Below are 21,486 nucleotides of genomic sequence, written 5' to 3' on the forward strand. Positions count from 1 at the left end.
TATATATAAGAAATATATAATTATATAATTCTATATAATGTAATTACATATTAAATATATGTAATTTATATAATATATAATGTGTATATAATTTATATTATATAATTACATTATGTATTATATATATATTATTATATAGAGAGAGAAACAAGAATCCCCATGTGCTCCCCAACCTGTCTCTGGGTTTCCATCTGTGGGATGCCTTTCCCAGTGGCCTAAGGATCTTGGAGAGCTCCCTTCTGTGGCTCTCTGCAGGGAGACAGACTATCCCTAACTACAACCGCCAGACACAGAACAAAACTGTTGCCGTCATGCCAGGTACCGCGTCAGTATCTTCAACCAAGATTGGAGCTCTCCTGGGGTGCTACAGAAGCCCATGGGTAATCAGTTTGTGAATTCTAGAGAGAAATATTTGGGTGTCCCCTAATGCCACTCTCTTACATCTCATCAAATGGAAAGGTGGACACTGAGCTTACATATCCATGAGTGTTATAATAGAGTTATAAACAGACCCTAGGGAATTCCCTGTATCATAAAATGATCATGATGGTGATGATAATGATGATGACGATGATTATTATTATTATTATTTTGGAAAGAAGGTCTCACTCTGTCAACTAGGTTGGAGTGCAGCAGTACAATCATGACTCACTGCTGTCTGGACCTCCTGGCTCAGGTGATCCTCCCGCCTCAGCCTCACAAGGAACTGGGACTACAGATGCATGCCACCACACCTGGCTAATTTTGTTGTTTTTGAGAAGGGGTCTGACAATGCTGCCCAGGCTGGAGTGCAGTGGCATGTGGTATGATCATGGCTCGCCATAGTCTTAACCTCCTGAGCTCAGGTGATCTTCCTGCCTCAGCCTCCCAAGGAACTGTGACTACAGGCGCATGCCACCACACCTGGCTAATTTTTGTATTTTGGGTTTTTTTGGTAGAGACGGGGTCTCACTATGTTGCCCAGCCTGGCCTCAAACTCTTGGCCCCAAGTGATCCTCCCGCCTTGGCCTCCCAAACTGCTGAGATTACATGTGTGTGCCCAGTCAACATTACTAACAATAGCAAGGATGGGAATAAAGCAGAAGGTGCAGTGGATGCTGTGAGTCTCAACCCAGAGTCCTGTCCATGGCCAATGCCTCCGTCCCCCAGCTGCTGAGAATACTGACTGCTGACAGTTCACAGCTGTGTGCCTTACAGGAAATGTCAGGATTACAGGAGGCCAGGAATTCCACAACACAGAGAAGTATCTCATCCTAGAATATGACTTTCTCAGGGGCATCCAGAGACCAGGCTCACACCTATAATCCCAGCACTTTGGGAGGCCAAGGCGGGCGGATCACTTGAGGTCGGGAGTTTGAGACCAGCCTGACCAACATAGAGAAATCCCGTCTCTACTAAAAATACAAAATTAGCGGGTGTGGTGGTGCAGGCCTGTAATCCCAGCTACTTGGGAGGCTGAGGCAGGAGAATCGCTTGAACCCGGAAGGCAGAGGTTGTGGTGAGCTGAGACCACGCCATTACAAACAAACAAAAAACCAAAACGAAACAAAAAAAACAGAGACCAATGACTGTCAGATACTTGAGATACAAAGAGAAAATTTACTAAAGAATTTACTTCTGCCTTTCACACCAAAAGAGAGAAATCTCTGGTTTCCAACACTTCCTCAAGACAGTGAACCCTTTCCAATACACAGAAGACTTTTACTTTAGTAAATTCTGGATTGACCTTTTTTTTTTTTTTTCTTACTTGCTGGATCGCAAGGTGGAAGAATTGTGGAGCCTGCCCATCAAATTCTGCCACTACACTCCAGCCTGGGTGACAGAGGAGACTTGGTCTCAAAAATAAAAATAAATAATAAATGTATACATTTTGATGGGTTTGGACATACGCACACACCTGTGGTGCCACCACCACAATGGAGGTACTAAACATATTCATTCATGTCATGCCCTTTTCAAAGTACAAGGACCAGGTCAGGAGCAGTGGTGGCTCATGCCTGTAATCCCAGCACTTTGGGAGGCCAAGGCGGGAAGATTGCTTGAGGCCAGGAGTTCAAAACCAGCCTAGGCAAAATAGCAAGAGCCTGTCTGTATAAAAAAGAAAAGAAAAAGAAAAAAAATTAAAAAATTAGCTGGGCATGGTGGCATATACCTGTAATCCAAGCTACTCAGGAGGTCGAGGAGAGCAGATCACTTGAGGCTAGGAGTTCAAGACCAGCTGGGCAATATAGCAAGACCCCATGTCTACAAAAATGTTTTAAATTAGCGGGATGTGGTGGTGTGCACCTGTGGTCCTAGCTCTTCAGGAGGCTGAGGCAGGAGGATCACTTGAACCCAGAAATTCGAGGCTACAATGAGCCATGATGGAGCCACTGCACTCCAGCCTGAGCAACAGAGTGAGAGATCCTGCCTCAAAAATATATATATTATTACTGTTAGTAAAATTAGAAATTAGATGGTAAATTAAACTTTCTAACATTAATTTTTATAGGTACGCATCCATCTCTGTCTAGATATTAAATCTGATTTATTCGGCTGGGTCCACTGGCTCATGCCTGTAATCCCAGCACTTTGGGAGGCCGAGGCAGGTGGATCACCTGACATCAGAAGTTCAAGACCAACCTGAGCAACATGGTAAAACTCTGCCTCTTTTTAAAAAAAAAAAAAAAAAAAAAGACTACATAATACGACTATGTGTTAGTAGATGAGTGATTAAATACATTTTGGTACAGCAATTAATTGGAATATCATACCACTTACTTAAGACTTGGCTAAACACTCATATCTACCTGGAAAAAAGTCCATGGTCTGTTAATTTTTTAAAGTAATCTCCAGAATAATTAGTATATAGTATTATAGTATTTTTTAAAACTATTTTAAAACTCTCAATATAGGTATATTGTGATAAAATGTTTTTTCTAGTATTTATGTAGTAAATTATATTATTACATGTCTTAAGTTTAATTCTTCATAGAGCAAGGACTATAGTAATGGTCACTTCAAAGTCAAATTAGAGAAGGGAAAGGGAGTTTTATTTTATTTTATTTTTTACTTTAATTCTTTTTTTTTTTTTGAGACGGAGTTTCACTCTTGTTGCCCAGTCTGGAGTGCAATGGCGTGATCTTGGTTCACTGCAACCTCTGCCTCCCAGGTTCAAGCAATTCTCCTGCCTGAGCCTCCCAAGTAGCTGGGATTACAGGCACCACACCTGGCTAATTTGTTTTGTAATTTTAGTAGAGATGGGGTTTCACCACGTTGGCCAGGCTGGTTTTGAGCTCCTGACCTCAAGTGATCCACCCGCCTCTGCCTCCCAAAGTGCTGGGATTACAGGCATGAGCCACCGTGCCCAGCTGGGAAAGGGAGTTTTGAATTGTGTTTTACATACTCTATATTTGTGAGAATAAGCACATATTATTTTATTAATTTAAAAAATCCATTTAAAAACTTTTAAATAAAACATTAAGAACTATGAAATGTAGGGGCCAGCCCCACAGGGTCGGTGGGTTTTTCTCTCCACGTGTGGAGACAAGAGATTGTAGAAATAAAGACAGGCAAAAGAAAAGACAGCTGGGCCCGGGGAACCACTACCACCAAGACACGGAGACCGGTAGAGGCCCCGAATGCCAGGCTGCGTTGATATTTATTGGATACAAGACAAATGAGCAGGGTAAGGAGTGTGAGCCAGCTCCAGTGATAGGTAAGGTCACGTGGGTCATGTACCCACTGGACAGGGGGCCCTTCCCTGCCTGGCAGCCGAGGCAGACAGAGAGAGGGAGAGAGAAAGACAGTTTACACCATTATTTCTGCTTATCAGAGACTTTTAGTACTTTCACTAATTTGCTACTGCTATCTAGAATGCAGACCCAGGTGTACAGGATGGAACATGAAAGCGGAGTAGGAGCGTGACCACTGAAGCACAGCACCACAGAGAGACTGCTAGGCCTCCAGATAACTGCGGGCAGGCCTGACTGATGTAAGGCCCTCCACAAGAGGTGGAGGAGTAGAGTCTTCTCTAAACTCCCCTGGGGAAAGGGACAATCCCTTTCAAGGTCTGCTAAGTAGCGCGTGTTTTTCCTTGACATTGATGCTACCGCTAGACCACAGTCTGCTTGGCAACAGGCGTCTTCCCAGACGCTGGCGTTACCGCTAGACCATGGAGCCCTCTGGTGGCCCTCTCCGGGCATAACAGAAGGCTCGCACTCTTGTCTTCTGGTCACTTCTCACTATGTCTCCTCAGCTCCTATCTCTGTATGGCCTAGTTTTTCCTAGGTTATGATTGTAGAGTGAGGATTATTATAATATTGGAATAAAGAGTAATTGCTACAAACTAATGATTAATAATATTCATATATAATCATATCTATGATCTATATCTAGTGTAACTATTCTTATTTTATATACTTTATTATACTGAAACAGCTCGTACACTCTGTCTCTTGCCTCGGCACCTGGGTGGCTTGTCGCCCACAATGAAATATGAAAAATTTAGCACACAGATCACCATATGTTTCCTCATCTATAAATAGTGATAGTAACACCTTCCTTATAGGTCTCTGTGAAAATATTTAGGGATAATGTATGTAAAACTGTTTATTATCATGCAGGTTGGAAAGTAATGTCCCATTCATTTGTCCACTAGGATGGCCATAGAGTTTTTCGGTTTTTTTCCTTTTAATTCTTGAATTCCAGAGTCCTCAAATACATTCCATTGTTGTAAAGTGAATCATATTCATATTTTTTTCCTAGAGTTTAGCGATTCCTTTTGCATACAAATTCAGGCTGTATGTGTTCACACACAGATCTCAAATAACACCTTAATTTTCACAACGAAAAGCTCCCTTCCTCACCCTGTAGCCTGGCTCCTAGAAGCAACTTTTTTTTTTCTGACAGTAATTACGTATTTGTGAGTTAGGTATTTATACTGCTTTTTCATTTATCAACTTTAAACTACTTTCTTCTCCGAAACAATTAGCACATAACTCTTACATACTGTCAAACTAATTTTCCTCACCAAACATAATCATTTAAGGAATCTGGATAAATCAAAATTCGATGTTTATCATTTTATGACATCAATATTTACCATTTGTAGCATCTAAACCTTAGCCAGAGATGTAACAAGTAGTATGTCATTAATAATTTTTTTCTCATTTTTTCTTTTGATCTCTTAAATTTTAAAATTTCCTTTTTTATTTCTTCCTATGAATCCAACACCTATTTTCTCCACCAGAACTCTTTTCAGTAGATCCAGATGTGCACGAGACAATCAGCTTTGGCTTTCACTTGGGGGCGGGGCCGTCAGGACAAGAGACTAAGTTCCGGGGAGGGGGTTGTGGGCGGGCATTAGGTTTGATGGGCGGGTCTTGCTGTGGGTTAATACCAGGTTTGGTGGGCAAGTATGTGGACAAGATAAGGCAGTGGTGGGGCATGGAGCCCCTCCCCTTGCCCCCCTCTGGATGAGAGAAATATGCACACATGATCCCATTTTTGAAAGAAATTAGGAAGCTCAAAATCAGGCCGGGTGCTGTGGCTCACGCTTGTAATCCCAGCACTTTGGGAGGCCGAGGCGGGTGGATCACGAGGTCAGGAGATGGAGACCACGGTGAAACCCCGTCTCTACTAAAAATACAAAAAATTAGCCGGGCGTGGTGGCGGGCGCCTGTAGTCCCAGCTACTCGGAGAGGCTGAGGCAGGAGAATGGCGTGAACCTGGGAGGCCGAGCTTGCAGTGAACCGAGATCGTGCCACTGCACTCCAGCCTGGGCGACAGAGCGAGACTCCGTCTCAAAAAAAAAAAAAAAAGTAAGCTCAAAATCACACAAAAAGGCTGGGTGTGGTGTGGCTCACACCTGTAATCTCAGCACTTTGAGAGGCCGAGGTGGGGTATGACTTGAGGCCATAAGTTCTAGACCATCCTGGGCAACACAGACCTCCTCTCTACAAAAAAATACAAAAATAGCCAGGCTTGGTAGTGTGGGAGGCCCAGGCGGAAGGATGGCTTGAGCTCTGGAGGTCAAGGCTGCAGTGAGCTATGATTGCACCACTGCACTCCAGCCTGGGCCACAGAGTGAGACCCTGTCTCAAAACAAACAAACAAACAAACGAAAAGCCACACACACACACACACACACACACACACAAGCCCTAAATGTGTGGCTATATCATTTTAACAGGCAGCGAATGTGGAGAAAGGACTGAAGAAACTTTAGAGTTCATTTTGCCTCCTGCTACCTGAACAGTTTTAAAATCCACAAAAAGCCCTACACCCAAAAACTGACCTCCACCAAGTCTTGTCCTCTCAGCCTACTAGCTCAACCCCATTCCATGCCCCACCACTGCCTTCCCTTGTCCACATACTCGCCCGCCAAACCTGGTATTAACCCGCAGCAAGACCCGCCCATCAAACCTAATACCCGCCTACAACCCCGCCCCGGAACTTAGTCTCTGTCCCGACGGCCCCGCCACCATGCCTGGTACCGCCCACGGTCCCGCCCCAGAACGTCTCCCTACCCCCGGAGCTGATCTCCACCCACACTCAGCCCTGCCTCCAGGCCTGGTACCGCCCACAGCCCCGCTCCAGAGTTGGTCCCTGCCCCCGGAACTGGTCCCCGCCCACACTCAGGCCCGCCTCCAGGCCTGGTACCGCCCACAGCCCCGCTCAGGAGCCAGTTCCGCCCCCAACCCTGCCACAGACCCGCGCCAGGACGACCCTGCCTCCGCAGCTGTCCCTGGCCAGGGCCCAACCTTGTTCTATTAATAACTAAGCAAACTAGAACACCTCGGCCAGAGGCTGGGGTGCGCGGCCGCTGCACCTGCAGCCTGAACCCGGGGGCCCTGACACGCCGCATTTTGGGCTGGGACCAGCTGGAGCCGGAAGCGGAGGTGCTGTGTCGCTAGCCGGAGACCGGAAGCGGAAGCGCCCTTGTGTCTTGTGAGAAGAGCCGCGCTTGCAGCGACTGAGAGAGTCTATCGGTCTCCGTGAGAAGTGCTTTGTTCCGTAAGTCCGAGTCCAGAGAGGGGCCCCGGCCGCGGGCCCTGCGTCCCTCCCGGGAGCCGGGTTTCCGCCCCTGAGGCCTCGGGCTGTGCGCTCAGTTCAGCCCGAAGCTGCTGTTTCCTCCGGTGTCGGGGCCCCGCGCCCCTGTCGTCCTCACCCTGTCGCCCTCACCCGGGGCGATTCTGCGCCCCAGGGGACTTTTGGCTATAGTTGGAGACGGTTTGGGATGTCACAAAATGGAGGGTAGGAGGGACTGTGCTACTACTGTAATCTAGAGGGTGAAGGCCAGGGATGCTAGCAGCTCAGCATCCTGCAGCGCGTAAAGCAGCCGCCGCCAGCAAAGACTCATCCCGCCCCAAATGTCATTAGTGCCCAGGTTGGGAAACCCTGCTGGAGGGCATTAAAATCTCTGCAGTCCTGAATACACTGTAGAAATTATTTAGAATTCAGCTGAGTCCACTTATAAGGCCTAAAGTGACTAATTTAAAGCATCTGGAGTCACCATAAAATCTCCAGCCAAATGAGTTAAGCAAGTCAGATGAAAACAGCTTTAAGCTTCTTGTCCCATTTTAGGGACCAGATGGCTGGATAGGAATGTCCCTGGGTTGTTATTATTCTTTAAATCAATTTTTTTTAAGTGAATGGGGTGATCTTTCTATGCAACAACTGTATTAGTTTCAATAAATACATTTTACTATACGTACATATTACTCCCCACAAAAGGCCTCATAAGCGATTTTTGTGCCCTTTTTATTTAGACAAAGTATAATTCAAGCTCAGATTTGTGTTGAAACCAGCCTCAAGGTTCACCTGTCCTCACTGATCCGTGGACTTCTATATGATCAGGTAGGTACCGTGTAGAACCTGCAAGTTGCAAGACTCCACTGTGTAGAAAACCTGCGAATGGATTTTTCCTGTGTTGTTTGTAAACATAAGGACTTACTAAGAGTGAGGGTATTTTTTTTTTGTTTTTTTTGAAACAAGAGTCTCACTCTGTTGCCCAGGCTGGAGTGCAGTGGTGAAATCTCAGCTCATTGCAACATCTGCCTCCCAGGTTCAAGCAGTTCTCCTGCCTCAGCCTCCCAAGTAGCTGGAATTACAAGGGTGCACCACCACGCCCAGCTAATTTTTGTATTTTTAGTAGAGACGGGGTGTTGCCATGTTGGCCAGGCTGGTCTCGAACTCCTGACTTCAGGTGATCCACCCACCTCGGCCTCCTAAAGCTCTAGGATTACAGGTGTGAGCCATGAGTGAGGGTGTCTTAAAAATTATTTGTTTGATGGCTTATATTCAAGAGAAGGATACTAAGGGGTGTGTGATAATGTGTGTCAAAATAAGTCAGTAAATACAGCTATATGCAAATAGTACACAAAATAAACATGTAAACACTATTTAAAAAATTTTTTTTCAACCTTCCAAGACATCTCAATTTTTCTTTTATTTTTTTCTTTTCCTAACAGGCCTGCCAGCCTGTAGACTTGTGCTGTATAATAAGGTAGCTGCTGGTCCATGCGGTTGTTTAAATTTAAATTTAGACCAATTAAGATTCAATAAAATTTTAAATTCAGCTTCTCAGTCGCACTAACCACATTTCAAGTGCTTGACAGTGACAGATGGCTAATGCCCCTATTGAAAAGCAAAGATTAAGATCATTTCCATCATCCCAGAAAGCCCTGCTGGGCGGCATTGTTCTAGTCTCTTCCATCTGTCCATTGCAATGAAGCCAGAACGGCTATTGTAAAAGATAATTTGTGGCCAGGAGCAGTGGCTCAAGCCTGTCTGTAATCCCAGAACTTTGGGAGGCTGAGGTAGGTGGATCACCAGAGGTCAGGAGTTCAAGACCAGCCTGGCCAACATGGTGAAACCCCATCTGTAGTAAAAATACATAAATTAGCTGGGCATGGTGACTCTCTTGAGCCTGGGAGGCGGAGACTGCAGTGAGCCAAGATGGCACCGCCGCACTCCAGCCTGGGCAACAGAGCAAGACTGCATCTCAAAAAAAAAAAAAAACACAAAAAAAAACTGGGCGTGGTGGCTCACGCCTGTAATCCTAGCACTTTGGGAGGCTGAGGCGGGCGGATCATGAGGTCAGGAGATCGAGACCATCCTGGCTAACATGGTGAAACCCCGTCTACACTAAAAATACAAAAAAAAAAAAAAAAAAAAATTAGCCGGGCGTGGTGGCGGGCACTTGTAGTCCCAGCTACTCGGGAGGCTGAGGCAGGGGAATGGCATAAACATGGGAGGTGGAGCTTGCAGTGAGCCAAGATCACACCAGTGCCCTCCAGCCTGGGTAACAGAGCGAGAATCCATCTCAAAAAAAAAAAAAATACAAAAAAAAAAAATACAGCCAGGCACAGTGGCTCCCACCTGTAATCCCACCACTTTGGGAGGCTGAGGTGGGCAGATCGCCTGAGGTCAGGAGTTCGAGACCAGCCTGGCCAACATGGCAAAACCCTGTCTCTACTAAAAATACAAAAATTAGCTGGGCATGGTGGCAGGCACCTGTAATCCCAGCTACTCGGGAGGCTGAGGCAGACAGAATTGCTTGAACCCAGGAGGTGGAGGTTGCAGTGAGCCGAGATCTTACCATTGTACTCCAGCCTGGGTGACAGAGCAAGACTGTCTCAAAATAAATACATAAAGATAAATTTGCTTCAGTCACTCCCCTGCCTGAAAAGCCTTTGCTGGCTCTTCACTGCCTCTCATGTTCAAACTCCTCACCGCTCTTTATAGTACCTTTCAAAATACAACCTTTCCCGTGCACTCTGGCCCCTTATTTGCCCACATGCTCCAAACTGCGAACTTGGCTTCCTAAGCAGCTTGCTTTCCTGCCTCTGCACGTGCACTTTTCACTGAACAAGACCTTACCTCGACTCTCAAGACTCAATTCAAATGTTTTTAGTGTTTTTCCTTCCAAGACTTCCCAGTCCCCTTCTTCCCAGATCCTGGGCTGGATGCCATGCGCCCCTCTGCCATATCACATATCACTCTGAAATGCAGCGGAAGGTCTGTGTGTGTGTCCTGCTCCCAGAAAGCCAGTTCTTAGATGACAGGGATCTTCCTCCCCTCCATCTCCAGCACCCAGCTGGGGACAGGCATCAATAAAACGTGAATGAAGGGTCAACATCGGGACCCAAGGGCTGGAGAAGGGATTTGAGAGGAATAACTGGGTGAGGAAATGCTACACCTGGTTTGGACTTGGGAGGGAAAAGGGGGCGACCCACCAGGGGCTCACCTATGCAGAGTTCCTCTTCTCTACCGTTTGTGCAACACAGCTGCGGGAAGAGCCCACTCACAAACAAGTATAAATACGTGGAACTGCAGAGAAATAATACAGATTTTTTTTTTGAGACGGAGCTCACTTTATCACCCAGGCTGGAGTGCAGTGGCACGATCTGGTCTCACTGCAACCTCCGCCTCCTGGGTTCAAGCGATTCTCCTGCCTCAGCCTCCCAAGTAGCTGGGATTACAGGCGCCCACCACCATGCCCAGCTAATTTTTTAAATATATTTTTAGTAGAGACAAGGTTTCACCAACTTGGCCAGGCTGTTCTTGAACTGCTGACCTCAGGTGATCCGCCCACCTCGGCCTCCCAAAATGCTGGGATTGCAGGCGTGAGCCACTGTGCCTGGCCATAATACAGATTTTCTTGCATGTCATAATACTAAAACTTTCAGGCTTTTACATATAAGTAGAAATATATAAACTTTTCACATGTATATGTGAATTTTGGGGGTTCTGTTAACACCACAGAGACCAGATGTCAGAAACATCTGTATTAATTGGCAGCTGTATTAATTGGAGGGTGGGGGCTGTGAGGCTGCAGGCAGGAATGGGAAAGAGCCACCCATTTCTGCTTGGCTCCAAGTACCAGTGAACAAGCGGCCTATGGGGAATGGCTCTCCATTCACTCCTCTCCCAATCCTTCCCTCCCCGGAGATTGGGGGTATGGGGGTCACCCAGGGTAAATTCCCTGGGCAAGAGATCCATAAGGAAGCCAGGGCCTCAATGCTACATCTCAATACAAATTCCTAGCTGAGTGGCCCTGCCTTCCATGAACAGCCAGCACCGTCTACCCTCTCCAGCTCTGTTTTGTCTACCTGGCCCAAACTCACTCTTACAAGTCTTAACTGCAGACGGCGCCCGTCCCCGCTTCCACCAACCCCTCCCACACACTTGGCCACTTTCTATTTTTGTTTTTTTTTGTTTTTTTTTTTAAACAGAGTGTCGCTCTGTCGCCCAGGCTGGAGTGCAATGGTGCGATCCCGGCTCACTACAAGCTCTGCCTCCCACGTTCACACCATTCTCCTGCCTCAGCCTTCCAAGTAGCTGGGATTCCAGGTGTGTGCCATTACGCCCAGCTAATTTTTTATTTTTATTTTTTTAGTGGAGGTGGGTTTTCACCATGTTAGCCAGGATCGTCTCGATCTCCTGACCTCGTGATCCGCCCACTTCGGCCTCCCAAAGTGCTGGGATTACAGGCAGGAGCCACCGCGCCCGGCCAGCTGCTTTCATCTTTGTGTGTATACACACACACACACACACACACCCCTTCTTTTCTCATAAAAGAGGAAACATTCCATATATACTATTTGGTACTTTTTTTTCCTCTTAAATTTACTGACAATAATAACCTCTATTGATATCTAGAGATCTCTCTTTTTTTTAATGGGTGCACTGTAATGCTACAGTGAATAATCTTACACAACTTTTATATTTGTGTATCTTACAGATCGATTCTTAGAAGTTGTAGGAATCTAGGGTCTCTGATAGGAAATGTCTGGAGCTCTGCTGGGCTGGCATGAGAGTGGGGAGTGGGGAGGAGGAAATCAACTAAAATGAGGGGTAGTGACATCTGAGCTGAGTGAGGTGGAAACCAGGAGGAGCGGTGGCCGAGGAAGATCACAGGCTGGAGAGAGGGTGACCGAGGCAGGGCACGGGCTGGAGACGGGGTGACCGACGCAGGGCACAGGCTGGAGAGGGGGGTGACCGAGGCAGGGAACGGGCTGGAGAGGGGATGACCGAGGCAGGGCACAGGCTGGAGAAGGGGTGACTGAGGCAGAGTGTTCCCCCCATTTCTTCCAGAGTGCTGTCCTGAGAGTGCTGCAGGATAAGGAAGGAGGGTCCTGCTTCCCGGCTGCCCTGTTGCTGTTGGAGTTACAGGATGGCGGCCGTCATCCTGCCCCCAACTGCTGGTGAGTCATGGGGTCCTGGCAGTTCTCAGAGTCCAGGCTTGAAAGGTCCTGACCCACAGCATTGAGGGGGTTGGGCAGAGCAGGTGAGGCAGGAGTGGAGCCCCAGGGGCCCAGAGGTCCTCCATATCTGATCGGGTGGCTCTCGGGACTTGGGACTTAGGCGTTTGGGTGTCTGTGGATGTCACCTGTGTGGTGAATGTGCTGGAGCTTTTGAATTCTCCCTTTAGTTCTTTCTGTGAACCTGATAAAAACACAGTGACGCCCTTGGAATTTCAGTTTCCTCATCTGTGAAGTGGGAATAATCCCTTCCCCAAGTGCAGTCAGACCTTAAGTCCTGTTTCCTGGCGTGGATGCAGCAGGGCCATGCTCTGGTTTCCTTGGATTGCTGTGGGTGGGTGTTGTGTGGAGTAGAGGTGGATGCTTTGTGGGTGACTGTGTATGCCTGGGGACATGGTCGATCGCAGGCAGGTGGGGAAGCCTCCAGATGTGTGAGTGGACACAGGGCGGGTCTGGATTCCTGGGACTCATTTCTCCTCCTCCACCTCCGTCTTCCCCGTTCCCAGCCTCTCAGCGAGAAGGACACACAGAGGGTGGAGAGCTGGTTAATAAGCTCCTGACAAGCTGGCTACAGGTGAGTAGGATGTTCCTTTTCCCAAATCATGATTCCTTCAGCCAGAAGGTTGGACTCGATGCCTTTCAGTGGCCTGGAGCCCCACAGCCAAACTCGTTCCTCAGGCATCCCAGGGTCTCTGAGTGAGGGCTGCCCGGAAAATACCAGTGTGTGTCAACGTTTACTGCAGGTTCAGAGCTCCCTCCAGGGTCCCTGAGTACATTGTGTGCTCCTGAGAGTTTTAAGGGAAAGCCAAGTAAAGACATGATGATGTTCTAAACCCAAGCAATTAATGAAGGCCATACGGAAATCAGCCATTCACTTACCAAGTATTTCTCTGATTTCTGCCATGTCACGGGCCCATGCTCCCCTGGAGATTGAGGGAAATAAGATCACAGGAGCTCCCAGTCTGAGTGAGAAAAGACAGTTGCTCTGCGGTACTGTGCGCTGGACCTGGGAGTGGCCTAAGGAGACAAGCATTGAGGGCTGAGCTCAGAAGCCAGGGAGAGGAGCTCAGAACCCTGGGAGAGGAGCTCAGAACCCCGAGAGAGGACCTCAGAACCCCAGGAAAGGAGCTCAGAACCCCGGGAGAGGAGCTCAGAACCCCCCCACATCTCGTGCTCAGGTTTCCCCAGCCCTGGCTCTGTTCTCCTGGCCCCTATTCCTGTGCACGTTGGTGGGGGTGGTCCTTGGCTAAGCCGTGATGTTTGCAATGCTTTAGGGCTTGGTGACGTTCGAGGATGTGGCCATGGAGTTCACCCAGGAGGAGTGGGCGTTGCTGGACCCTGCCCAAAGGACACTGTACAGGGACGTGATGCTGGAGAACTTCAGGAACCTGGCCTCCTCACTGGGTAAGCCTAATGTCATTCCTGCACATATTTAATGACTCAGGAAGTAAGTCTTTTTTTTCTTTTTTTAAATTGAGGTAACACAGGACACAAAAGTCACCATTTAAACTATTTTAAAGTGTCCAATTCGGTGGCTTTTCATAGGTTCACAGTGTAGTACAGCCATCACCACTAATTCCAGAACATAGTTGTCACGCCAAAAATAAGCCCCATAGTCATGAAGTGGTCTCTCCCCAGTTCTCCCTCCCGAACATCTTGGCAGGCACTAATCTTTCCGTCTCTATAGATGTGTCTCTTCTTTTTGAGGGGGTTGTTTTTAGCCAGTGTCTCCCTCCATCGCCCAGGCTATAGTGCAGTGGCATGATCCTGAGTAGCTGGGACCACAGGTGCACACCACCACACCCAGCTAATTTGTTTATTTTTTGTAGAGACAGGGTCTTGCTATGTTGTCCAGGCTGGTCTCAAACTCCTGGGCTCAGGTGATCCTCCTGCCTTAGCTTCCCAAAGTGCTGGGATTACACATGTGAGCTACCATTCCTGGCCCTATTCTTGGCATTTTATATAAATGGAATAATACAAAATGTGGTCTTTTGTGTCTCACTTTTTGCTTAGCATAATGTTTTCTTTCTTTTTTTTTTTTTTTTGAGATGGAGTGTCACTCTGTTGCCCAGGCTGGAGTGCAGTGGTGTGAGCTCAGCTTACTGCAGCCTCCACCTTCCGGGTTCAATCTGTTCTCAATCTGTTCTCCTTCCTCAGCCTCCTGAACAGCTGGGACTAAAGGCATGTGCCACCACGCTCAGCAAATTTTTGTGTTTTTAATAGAGACGGGGTTTCACCATGTTGGCCAGGCTGGTCTTGAACTCCTGGTCTCAAGTGATCCACCCACCTCGGCCTCACAAATTGCTGGGATTACAGGGGTGAGCCACCATGCCTGGCCGATGTTTTCAAAGTACAGTTGTGTTGTAGCACATAGCAGAACTTCATTCTTTTTATGGTTGAATATTATTCCATTATGTGTATATACCACTTTTTATATATCAGTTCATCAGCTGATGGAAATTTAGCCTGTTCTCACCTTTTGGCTATTGTGGGTAGTGCTGCTATGATCATTCATGTACAAGATTTTGCTTGAGCACCTGTTTTCTCTTGGGTATATACCTAGGAGTGGAACTTCTGGGTCCTGTGGTAATTCTGTGTTTAATGTGTTGAGGAACCTCCAAACTTTTCTACAACTGCCCCACCATTTTACATTCCTACCAGCAGTGCATGAGACCAGCAACGTGTTACAGTTTCTCTGCATCCTTACCAACGTTTGTCTGTTTTCCTTTTTTAAAAGAATTATGATAGCCATTCTTGTGGGTGTCTATCTCATTGTGGTTTTTATTTCTATTCCCTAAAAAAGAAGATGAGATTGGCCATCTTTTCTTGTGCTTGTTGGCCATTTATCCATCTTTTCTGAAGAAATATTCATTCAAGTGCTTTTTCCATTTGGGGGGCATTGTTTGCCTTTTCGTTATTGAGTTGTAAGAGTTCTTTATATGTTCTGGATCCTAGACCCTTATCAAATTATCATTTTAAAAAATTTCCTCCCATTCAGTGGATTGCCTTTTTACTATCTTGAATGATAGTTTTGCAGGAGATAGAATTCTTGGTTGATATTTTTCTTTCAGTACTTGGAGTATGTCATCATCCCACTGGCTTGCGGCCTCCATGGTTTCTGATGACAAATCAGCTGTTAATCTTGTACATGATGACTTATTTCTCCCTTGCTATTTTTCAGGATACTCTCTTTGTCTTTGGCTTTTGACGGTTTAATTTTACGGTACCTCAGTATGAGTTTTTTGAGTGTATCCTATTTGGAGATCCTTGAGCTGCTTTGATGTATAGACTTGTAATTTTCATCAAATTTGGGAAAGTTTGGCCGTTATTTTTCCATATATTCCTTTTTTTTTTTTTTTCCCCAGTTTCACTCTGTTGCCCAGGCTGGAGTGCACTGGCACGATCTCAGCTCACTGCAACCTGTGCCTCCTGGGTTCAAGCAATTCTCCCTGCCTCAGCCTCCTGAGCAGCTGGGATTACAAACACGTACCACCACACCTAGCTAATTTTTGAATTTTTAGTAGAGACAGGGTTTCACCATGTTGGCTAGGCTGGTCTCGAACTCCTGACCTCAGGTGATCCTCCCACCTCGGCTTCCCAAAGTGCTGTAATTAGAGCGTGACCCATCGCGCCTTGCCAGTTTTTCCATATATTCCTTCTGCTTTCTCTGTCTCCTCTCCAGTAGCAACTCCCATTGTGTGTATTCAGATGTTTGATGGTATCTTCTGGGTCTCTTAGGCTCTGCTCATTTTTTTCCCTTTATTTTTAATTTCTGCTCTACAGATCAGGCAATCTTAATTGACCTATCATCAAGTTCACTGATTGTGTCTTCTGCTTGATCAAGTCTTCTGATGAACCCCTCTAGTAAATTTTTCATTTCAGATAATATATATTTTTCAATTTTAAAATTCCTATTTGGCTCCTTTTTATAATTTCCATCTCTTTATGATTTTCTCTATTTGGTGAGAATTCATTCTCATGGTTTCCATTAGTTCTTTGTACACAGTTTCCATTAACTCCCTGAGCATATTTGAAATAGTTGATTTGAAGTCGTTGCCTAATAAATCCAATGACCGAGTTTCCTTACGGATAATTTCTGTTCATTTCTTTTTTCCTATAATGCAGTTTCATTTTTTTGTTTCTTTTTTTTGAGATGGAGTCTCACTCTGTCACCCAGGCTGGAGTGCAGTGGTGCGATCTCGGCTAACTGCAAGCTCTGCCTCCCAGGTTCACGCCATTCTCCTGCCTCAGCCTCCCGAGTAGCTGGGACTCCAGGCGCCCATCACCACGCCTGGCTAATTTTTTGTATATTTAGTAGAGATGGGGTTTCACCGTGTTAGCCAGGATGATCTCGATCTACTGACCTTGTGATCCGCCCACCTCGGCCTCCCAAAGTGCTGGGATTACAGGCGTGAGCCACCACGCCCGGCCCATTTTTTTGTTTCTTTACATGCCTCATAATTTATTTGCTGAAAACTACTTTCAGAATATTACAATATGGCAGTTCTTTACATCTGATTTCCTGCCTCCCCAAGGTTTGTTGTAGTTGGTATTGTTTCTCTGTTTAGTGACATTTCTGAATTAATTTTGTAACGTCTGTATTGGTCATGTGTGGCCACTGAAGTCTCTGTTCTATTAGCTTAGTGTCCAGCTTGGGATTAATTTGTCAGAGATTTTCTTAAATACCTGGAACCCAAAAGATGACCAGTCTTTGCCAATGGATCTGAATTACATGTTGGAGCATGCCTTCAAAACTCAGCTAAAGCACTTTACAACTCTGACTTAGCCTTCACTTCCTTCTTATGCAGAGCCTGAAGGTCAGTCAAAGGTGAGGGCTTGGTGCCTTCTCAGATCTTCTCTGAGCGTGTGTTCATCCCTGGGTGTGAGCATGGCCTTCTAGAAATGTGTGGAGGCTGGGCACAGTGGCTCACGCCTGTAATCCCAGCACTTTGGGAGGCTGAGGTGGGTGGATCACCTGAGGTCAGGAGTTGGAGACCAGCCTGGCCAAGATGGTGAAACCACATCTTTACTAAAAATACAAAAAAATCAGCCAGGCGTGGTGGCAAATGCCTGTAATCCCAGCTACTTGGGAGGCTGAGGCAGGAGAATTGCTTGAACCCAGGAGGTGGAGGTTGCAGTGAGCTGAGATCACACCACTGCACTCTAGCCTGGGTGACAGAGCAAGACTCCATCTTGTGGGTAAAAAAAGGTGTGGAAAGATGCTCTACTCCTCAGAGCATCTTGTTCCCAACTTCTTCTCCCAGGTTTTTTGGTTAGTCTTTTGTTTGCTTCACAGTTTTCCCTTGCCCCATTCAGCAGTGGCTGATTTGCCTTTAGATGTGTTGGGACACACTTCCCTCTCCACCCTCCAGCTTCCATAGGTGTAGCCTCTTCAGACCTGGGAGAGTTTGGAGTTACACAAATAAAGGGAAGCCCTTTGATCCAGCCCATCAGGGAGCCAGCAGACAGGTCAGAACAGAACAACCACAGGTTTTTGAGAATAAGGTGCATTCTGTTCCCTTTAGCACTAGAAACACAGGTTGTTGTCCTCAAGGCAAAATAGGGAATAGAGTGTGCAGCTAGAGTCAGTTAAAATGTCACAAATCTCTCTTACCCAGATTCGGCTGTTTGTCTTGATTAGGCATTCTCCTGTGGCTGTAAACTTTTGATAACATTCAAGAGCTCCAATGAAGTTGATTCTGGTTTTGCCCATTTACGTACTGTTTTTGTGAAGGGATGGAGTTGTGGAGTTCCCTACTCCACTACTTTCACTGATACCACTTCTTTTAAGTCCTTCATAAGCACCTCTGTTCCTAGGTCTGTGCTGGGATGTGGGAGTAGTGAAGAATGCAACAGACATGCCCCCCACCCTCATGGAGCTGTCTGTGTAATGCTACCCCTATGAAATGAAGATCTCCTTCTTTCCTTGACTATGTATTCTCTGTAGTTAAATCTTTTGGGCTTTCAGATTCTGTATTTAAACCTGGACAGGGACTCCTGGGACCAGTTGTCCTGCAACCGCCCTAGATATTGCTTGTGGGGTGTGTGTGTGTGTGTGTGTAAGACAGTTGCTATATTTATTCAATTTTGGCATAATTATTCCTCTGCTCCTGAAGTCACACCTCTTCACCTTCAGAACTGATTTCAGTTTCATGGGAGAGCTTGTCTGCTGCACAGTCCCCCTACATCATGTGTCTTTTCTCCATGTACAGGGAACCAAGTTGATAAACCTAGTCTGATCTCCCAGTTGGAGCAAGAAGATAAAGTGATGACAGAAGAGAGAGGAATTCTCTCAGGTACCTGTCCAGGTGAGCACCAGGTGGATATAAGTCCTTGTGAGGAACAGCTCTGGCCAGGGACTGAGAAGTTGGGAGTATTATAATACATTAGGAAATATCAGTCAGAGAACTGTGTAAATGCCCCTTTTCCCAAGAAGGCCAAGAACGTTTGGTCTGAGCCCCCTCATGTACCTTCATGACTTCCAACTTTCTGTCATCTCATGCTTTACTTGGGCCTCAGGGGAGAAAAAAGACATCTCTTTTTCTGAAATTTAAGTCTCCTATGAGCTCTTTGATCAGTTTCAGTCCACCTTGCCTTCCTGACAGTTCCTTCATTCTGTCAACATCAATCTCAGTCCTCCTAGAGTCTTTCTTAAACATTGCCTAAAATTTTCACACCCATATCTCTTTCATTGAATGCCTTCTCAAAAACCCTCACCTCTCAGATTCTGCCTTCACTCATGTATGCATTTTATCATTTCACCATCAACTTAAATTTGCCTCTTTTCTATCAACTTAAATTTCTTTTTAACTTGTTTCAGATGTGGAGAATCCACTTAAAGCCAAAGGGTTAACTCCTAAGCTGCCTGTTTTTCGAAAAGAACAATCTAGAAATATGAAAATGGTAAGACTAACATGGGTGATTCCTGGTTTTTTCATGGTAGAATGCCCTACATGAGAAAAGCCACAAAGACTGGCTTTGTTGGCCAGGCACAGTGGCTCATGCCTGTAATCCCAGCACCTTGGGAAGCTGAGGCAGGTGGATCACGAGGTCAGGAGTTGGAGACGAGCCTGGCCAATATGGTGAAACCCCGTCTCTACTAAAAATACAAAAAAAAATTAGCCGGGTGTGGTGATGCGCACTTGTAATCCCAAATACTTGGGAGGCTGAAACAGAAGAATCACTTCAACCCTGGAGGCAGAGCTTGCAGTGAGCCGAGATTGCGCCACTGCACTCCAGCCTGGCGACAGAGCAAGACTCTGTCTCAAAAAAAAAAAAGTGGCTTTATTACATAGTTGTTAAAGGAAAGTGTCATTTTTTCCAAGAGAAAGTAGTATCTCTGGAGAGATACTGTGAAATTATTTTGAATTTGGAGAAAAGCATTAGTTAGCCCCAAACTTGGTTTTTCCTGAGAATTCCCACAAGTAAATATTTCCAGTAGTCTGAGTCAGATATTGGGTATTTGAAAAAGAAATTAGCCTTAAATTTATCAGAAAATACTCTGTGAATATGATAAAGATTTGTAGAAAGAATCCATCTTTTTTAAATGCTAAGAATTCAAAGTGACAGAAGCCATGTACCAGCAGTCATAATGGCAAAAACATTAATTCCAATACTATGATACACAACAGAATTCCTGGGAGAGGAAATTCCTCTGACAGCATTCAATGTTAAAAATATTATAAAGGGTACTTATTAGTCATCTCTTAATCAATAGGAGAGGAATCATCTTGGAGCAACACTCAACGAATGTAATCAGTGTTTTAAAGTCTTCACCACAAAATCTTCCCTTAAGCGGCACATGAGGATTCATACTGGAGAAAAACCCAATCACTGCAGTGAATGTGGGAAATCCTACAGCAGCAGATCTTACTTTGCTATTCATAAGAGAATCCACAATGGGGAGAAACCGTATGAATGCAGTGACTGTGGGAAAACCTTCAGCAGCAGATCTTACCTTATTGTTCATAAGAGAATCCACAATGGGGAGAAACCTTATGAATGCACTGACTGTGGGAAAACCTTCAGCAATTCCTCATACCTCAGACCACACTTGAGAATTCACACTGGAGAAAAACCCTACAAATGTAACCAGTGTTTTCGTGAGTTCCGCACTCAGTCAATCTTCAAAAGGCACAAGAGAGTTCATACAGGGGAGGGTCATCATGTATGTAATGAGTGTGGAAAGGCTTTTGGCACGAGGTCGTCTCTTTCTTCGCACTATAGCATTCATACAGGGGAGTACCCTTATGAATGCTACGATTGTGGGAGAACCTTCAGGAGGAGGTCGAATCTGACACATCACATAAGAACTCATACTGGAGAAAAACCCTACACATGTAATGAGTGTGGGAAATCTTTTACCAATAGCTTTTCTCTTACAATTCACAGGAGAATACATAATGGAGAGAAATCCTATAAGTGCAGTGATTGTGGAAAAGCCTTTAATGTTCTCTCGTCTGTTAAGAAACACATGAGAACTCACACTGGAAAAAAACCCTATGAATGTTCTTATTGTGGGAAATCCTTCACAAGTAACTCCTACCTTTCTGTGCATACGAGAAGGCATAATAGGCAAATGTGAATTCAATAACTGTGGGAAAAGCATTCATTGATCTTTCATGCCTCAGATAACATGAGAGAACTCTAACCAGATGTATGAATCACCTGCTACTGTGTAACAAATTACCCCCCAAACTTTTGTGGCTTCAAACAAAAACACTTGTTATCTCACAATTTTTGTAGGTCAGGAATTCAGAAACAACGTAGCGCTATAGTCCTTCAGGATCTCTTGAGGTTACAGTCCAGATGTCAGCAGAACCATAATCATCCAGAATTTTTACTGGTGAAGGGACCACTTCCAAATGGCTCACTCACATGGCTGACATCCAAATGGCTCACTCACATGGCTGACAAGTGCATGCTAGCTGTTTCCAGGGGACCTGCACTTCCAAACCACGTAGGCCTCTCAACAGGGCTGAGTTTCTTTATGGAAGCAACTTCTCCCCAAAGCCAGTGATCTAAGGGAGCCAACACAGAAAGCATAATGTCTTTTATGACCTCGCTTCAGTGAGATATGTTTTCATGTCCCTGTTACATTGGTCATACACACCAATCCTGATACAATGTGGAAGAACACCACAGGAGGTACGAACAGTAGACATTTGGAACCATCTGGAAAGCTTGCCATGAAATCAGTGGAGGAAAGCCTTCAGCTGACCCTCATTTTTTTTTTTTT

At 45.7% G+C, this 21,486-nt stretch overlaps 1 protein-coding gene and 1 long non-coding RNA gene across 3 annotated transcripts; one reads left to right on the top strand and one right to left on the bottom strand.

Moving 5' to 3' along the window:
* The first annotated feature begins 6,834 nt into the window (after positions 1 to 6,834).
* ZNF557 (zinc finger protein 557) lies at positions 6,835 to 20,995 on the top strand. Of its 2 annotated transcripts, XM_058424798.1 has the most exons (9): positions 6,835 to 6,996; positions 7,752 to 7,839; positions 11,220 to 11,337; positions 12,082 to 12,191; positions 12,755 to 12,822; positions 13,523 to 13,652; positions 18,461 to 18,556; positions 19,069 to 19,151; positions 19,966 to 20,995. In XM_058424798.1, the coding sequence occupies exons 4-9, from the start codon at positions 12,161 to 12,163 to the stop codon at positions 20,830 to 20,832; spliced, it is 1,275 nt and encodes a 424-aa protein (XP_058280781.1). In that variant the 5' UTR covers positions 6,835 to 6,996; positions 7,752 to 7,839; positions 11,220 to 11,337; positions 12,082 to 12,160; the 3' UTR covers positions 20,833 to 20,995. The 2 variants fall into 2 exon arrangements, with proteins under 2 accessions (XP_058280781.1, XP_032025342.1); XM_032169451.2 differs by lacking the exon at positions 11,220 to 11,337.
* LOC131380722 (uncharacterized) lies at positions 8,482 to 21,122 on the bottom strand. Its single transcript, XR_009208843.1, has 5 exons — positions 20,983 to 21,122; positions 13,128 to 13,265; positions 10,232 to 10,314; positions 9,865 to 10,081; positions 8,482 to 8,619 (listed from the first exon to the last, which is right to left on the bottom strand). It is a non-coding gene; the product is annotated as an uncharacterized LOC131380722 (long non-coding RNA).
* Between the last annotated feature and the right edge of the window lie 364 nt (positions 21,123 to 21,486).

This window comes from Hylobates moloch, unplaced genomic scaffold (assembly GCF_009828535.3).
Source record: "Hylobates moloch isolate HMO894 unplaced genomic scaffold, HMol_V3 SCAFFOLD_12, whole genome shotgun sequence".
In the NCBI taxonomy this organism is placed as follows: Eukaryota; Metazoa; Chordata; class Mammalia; order Primates; family Hylobatidae; genus Hylobates; species Hylobates moloch.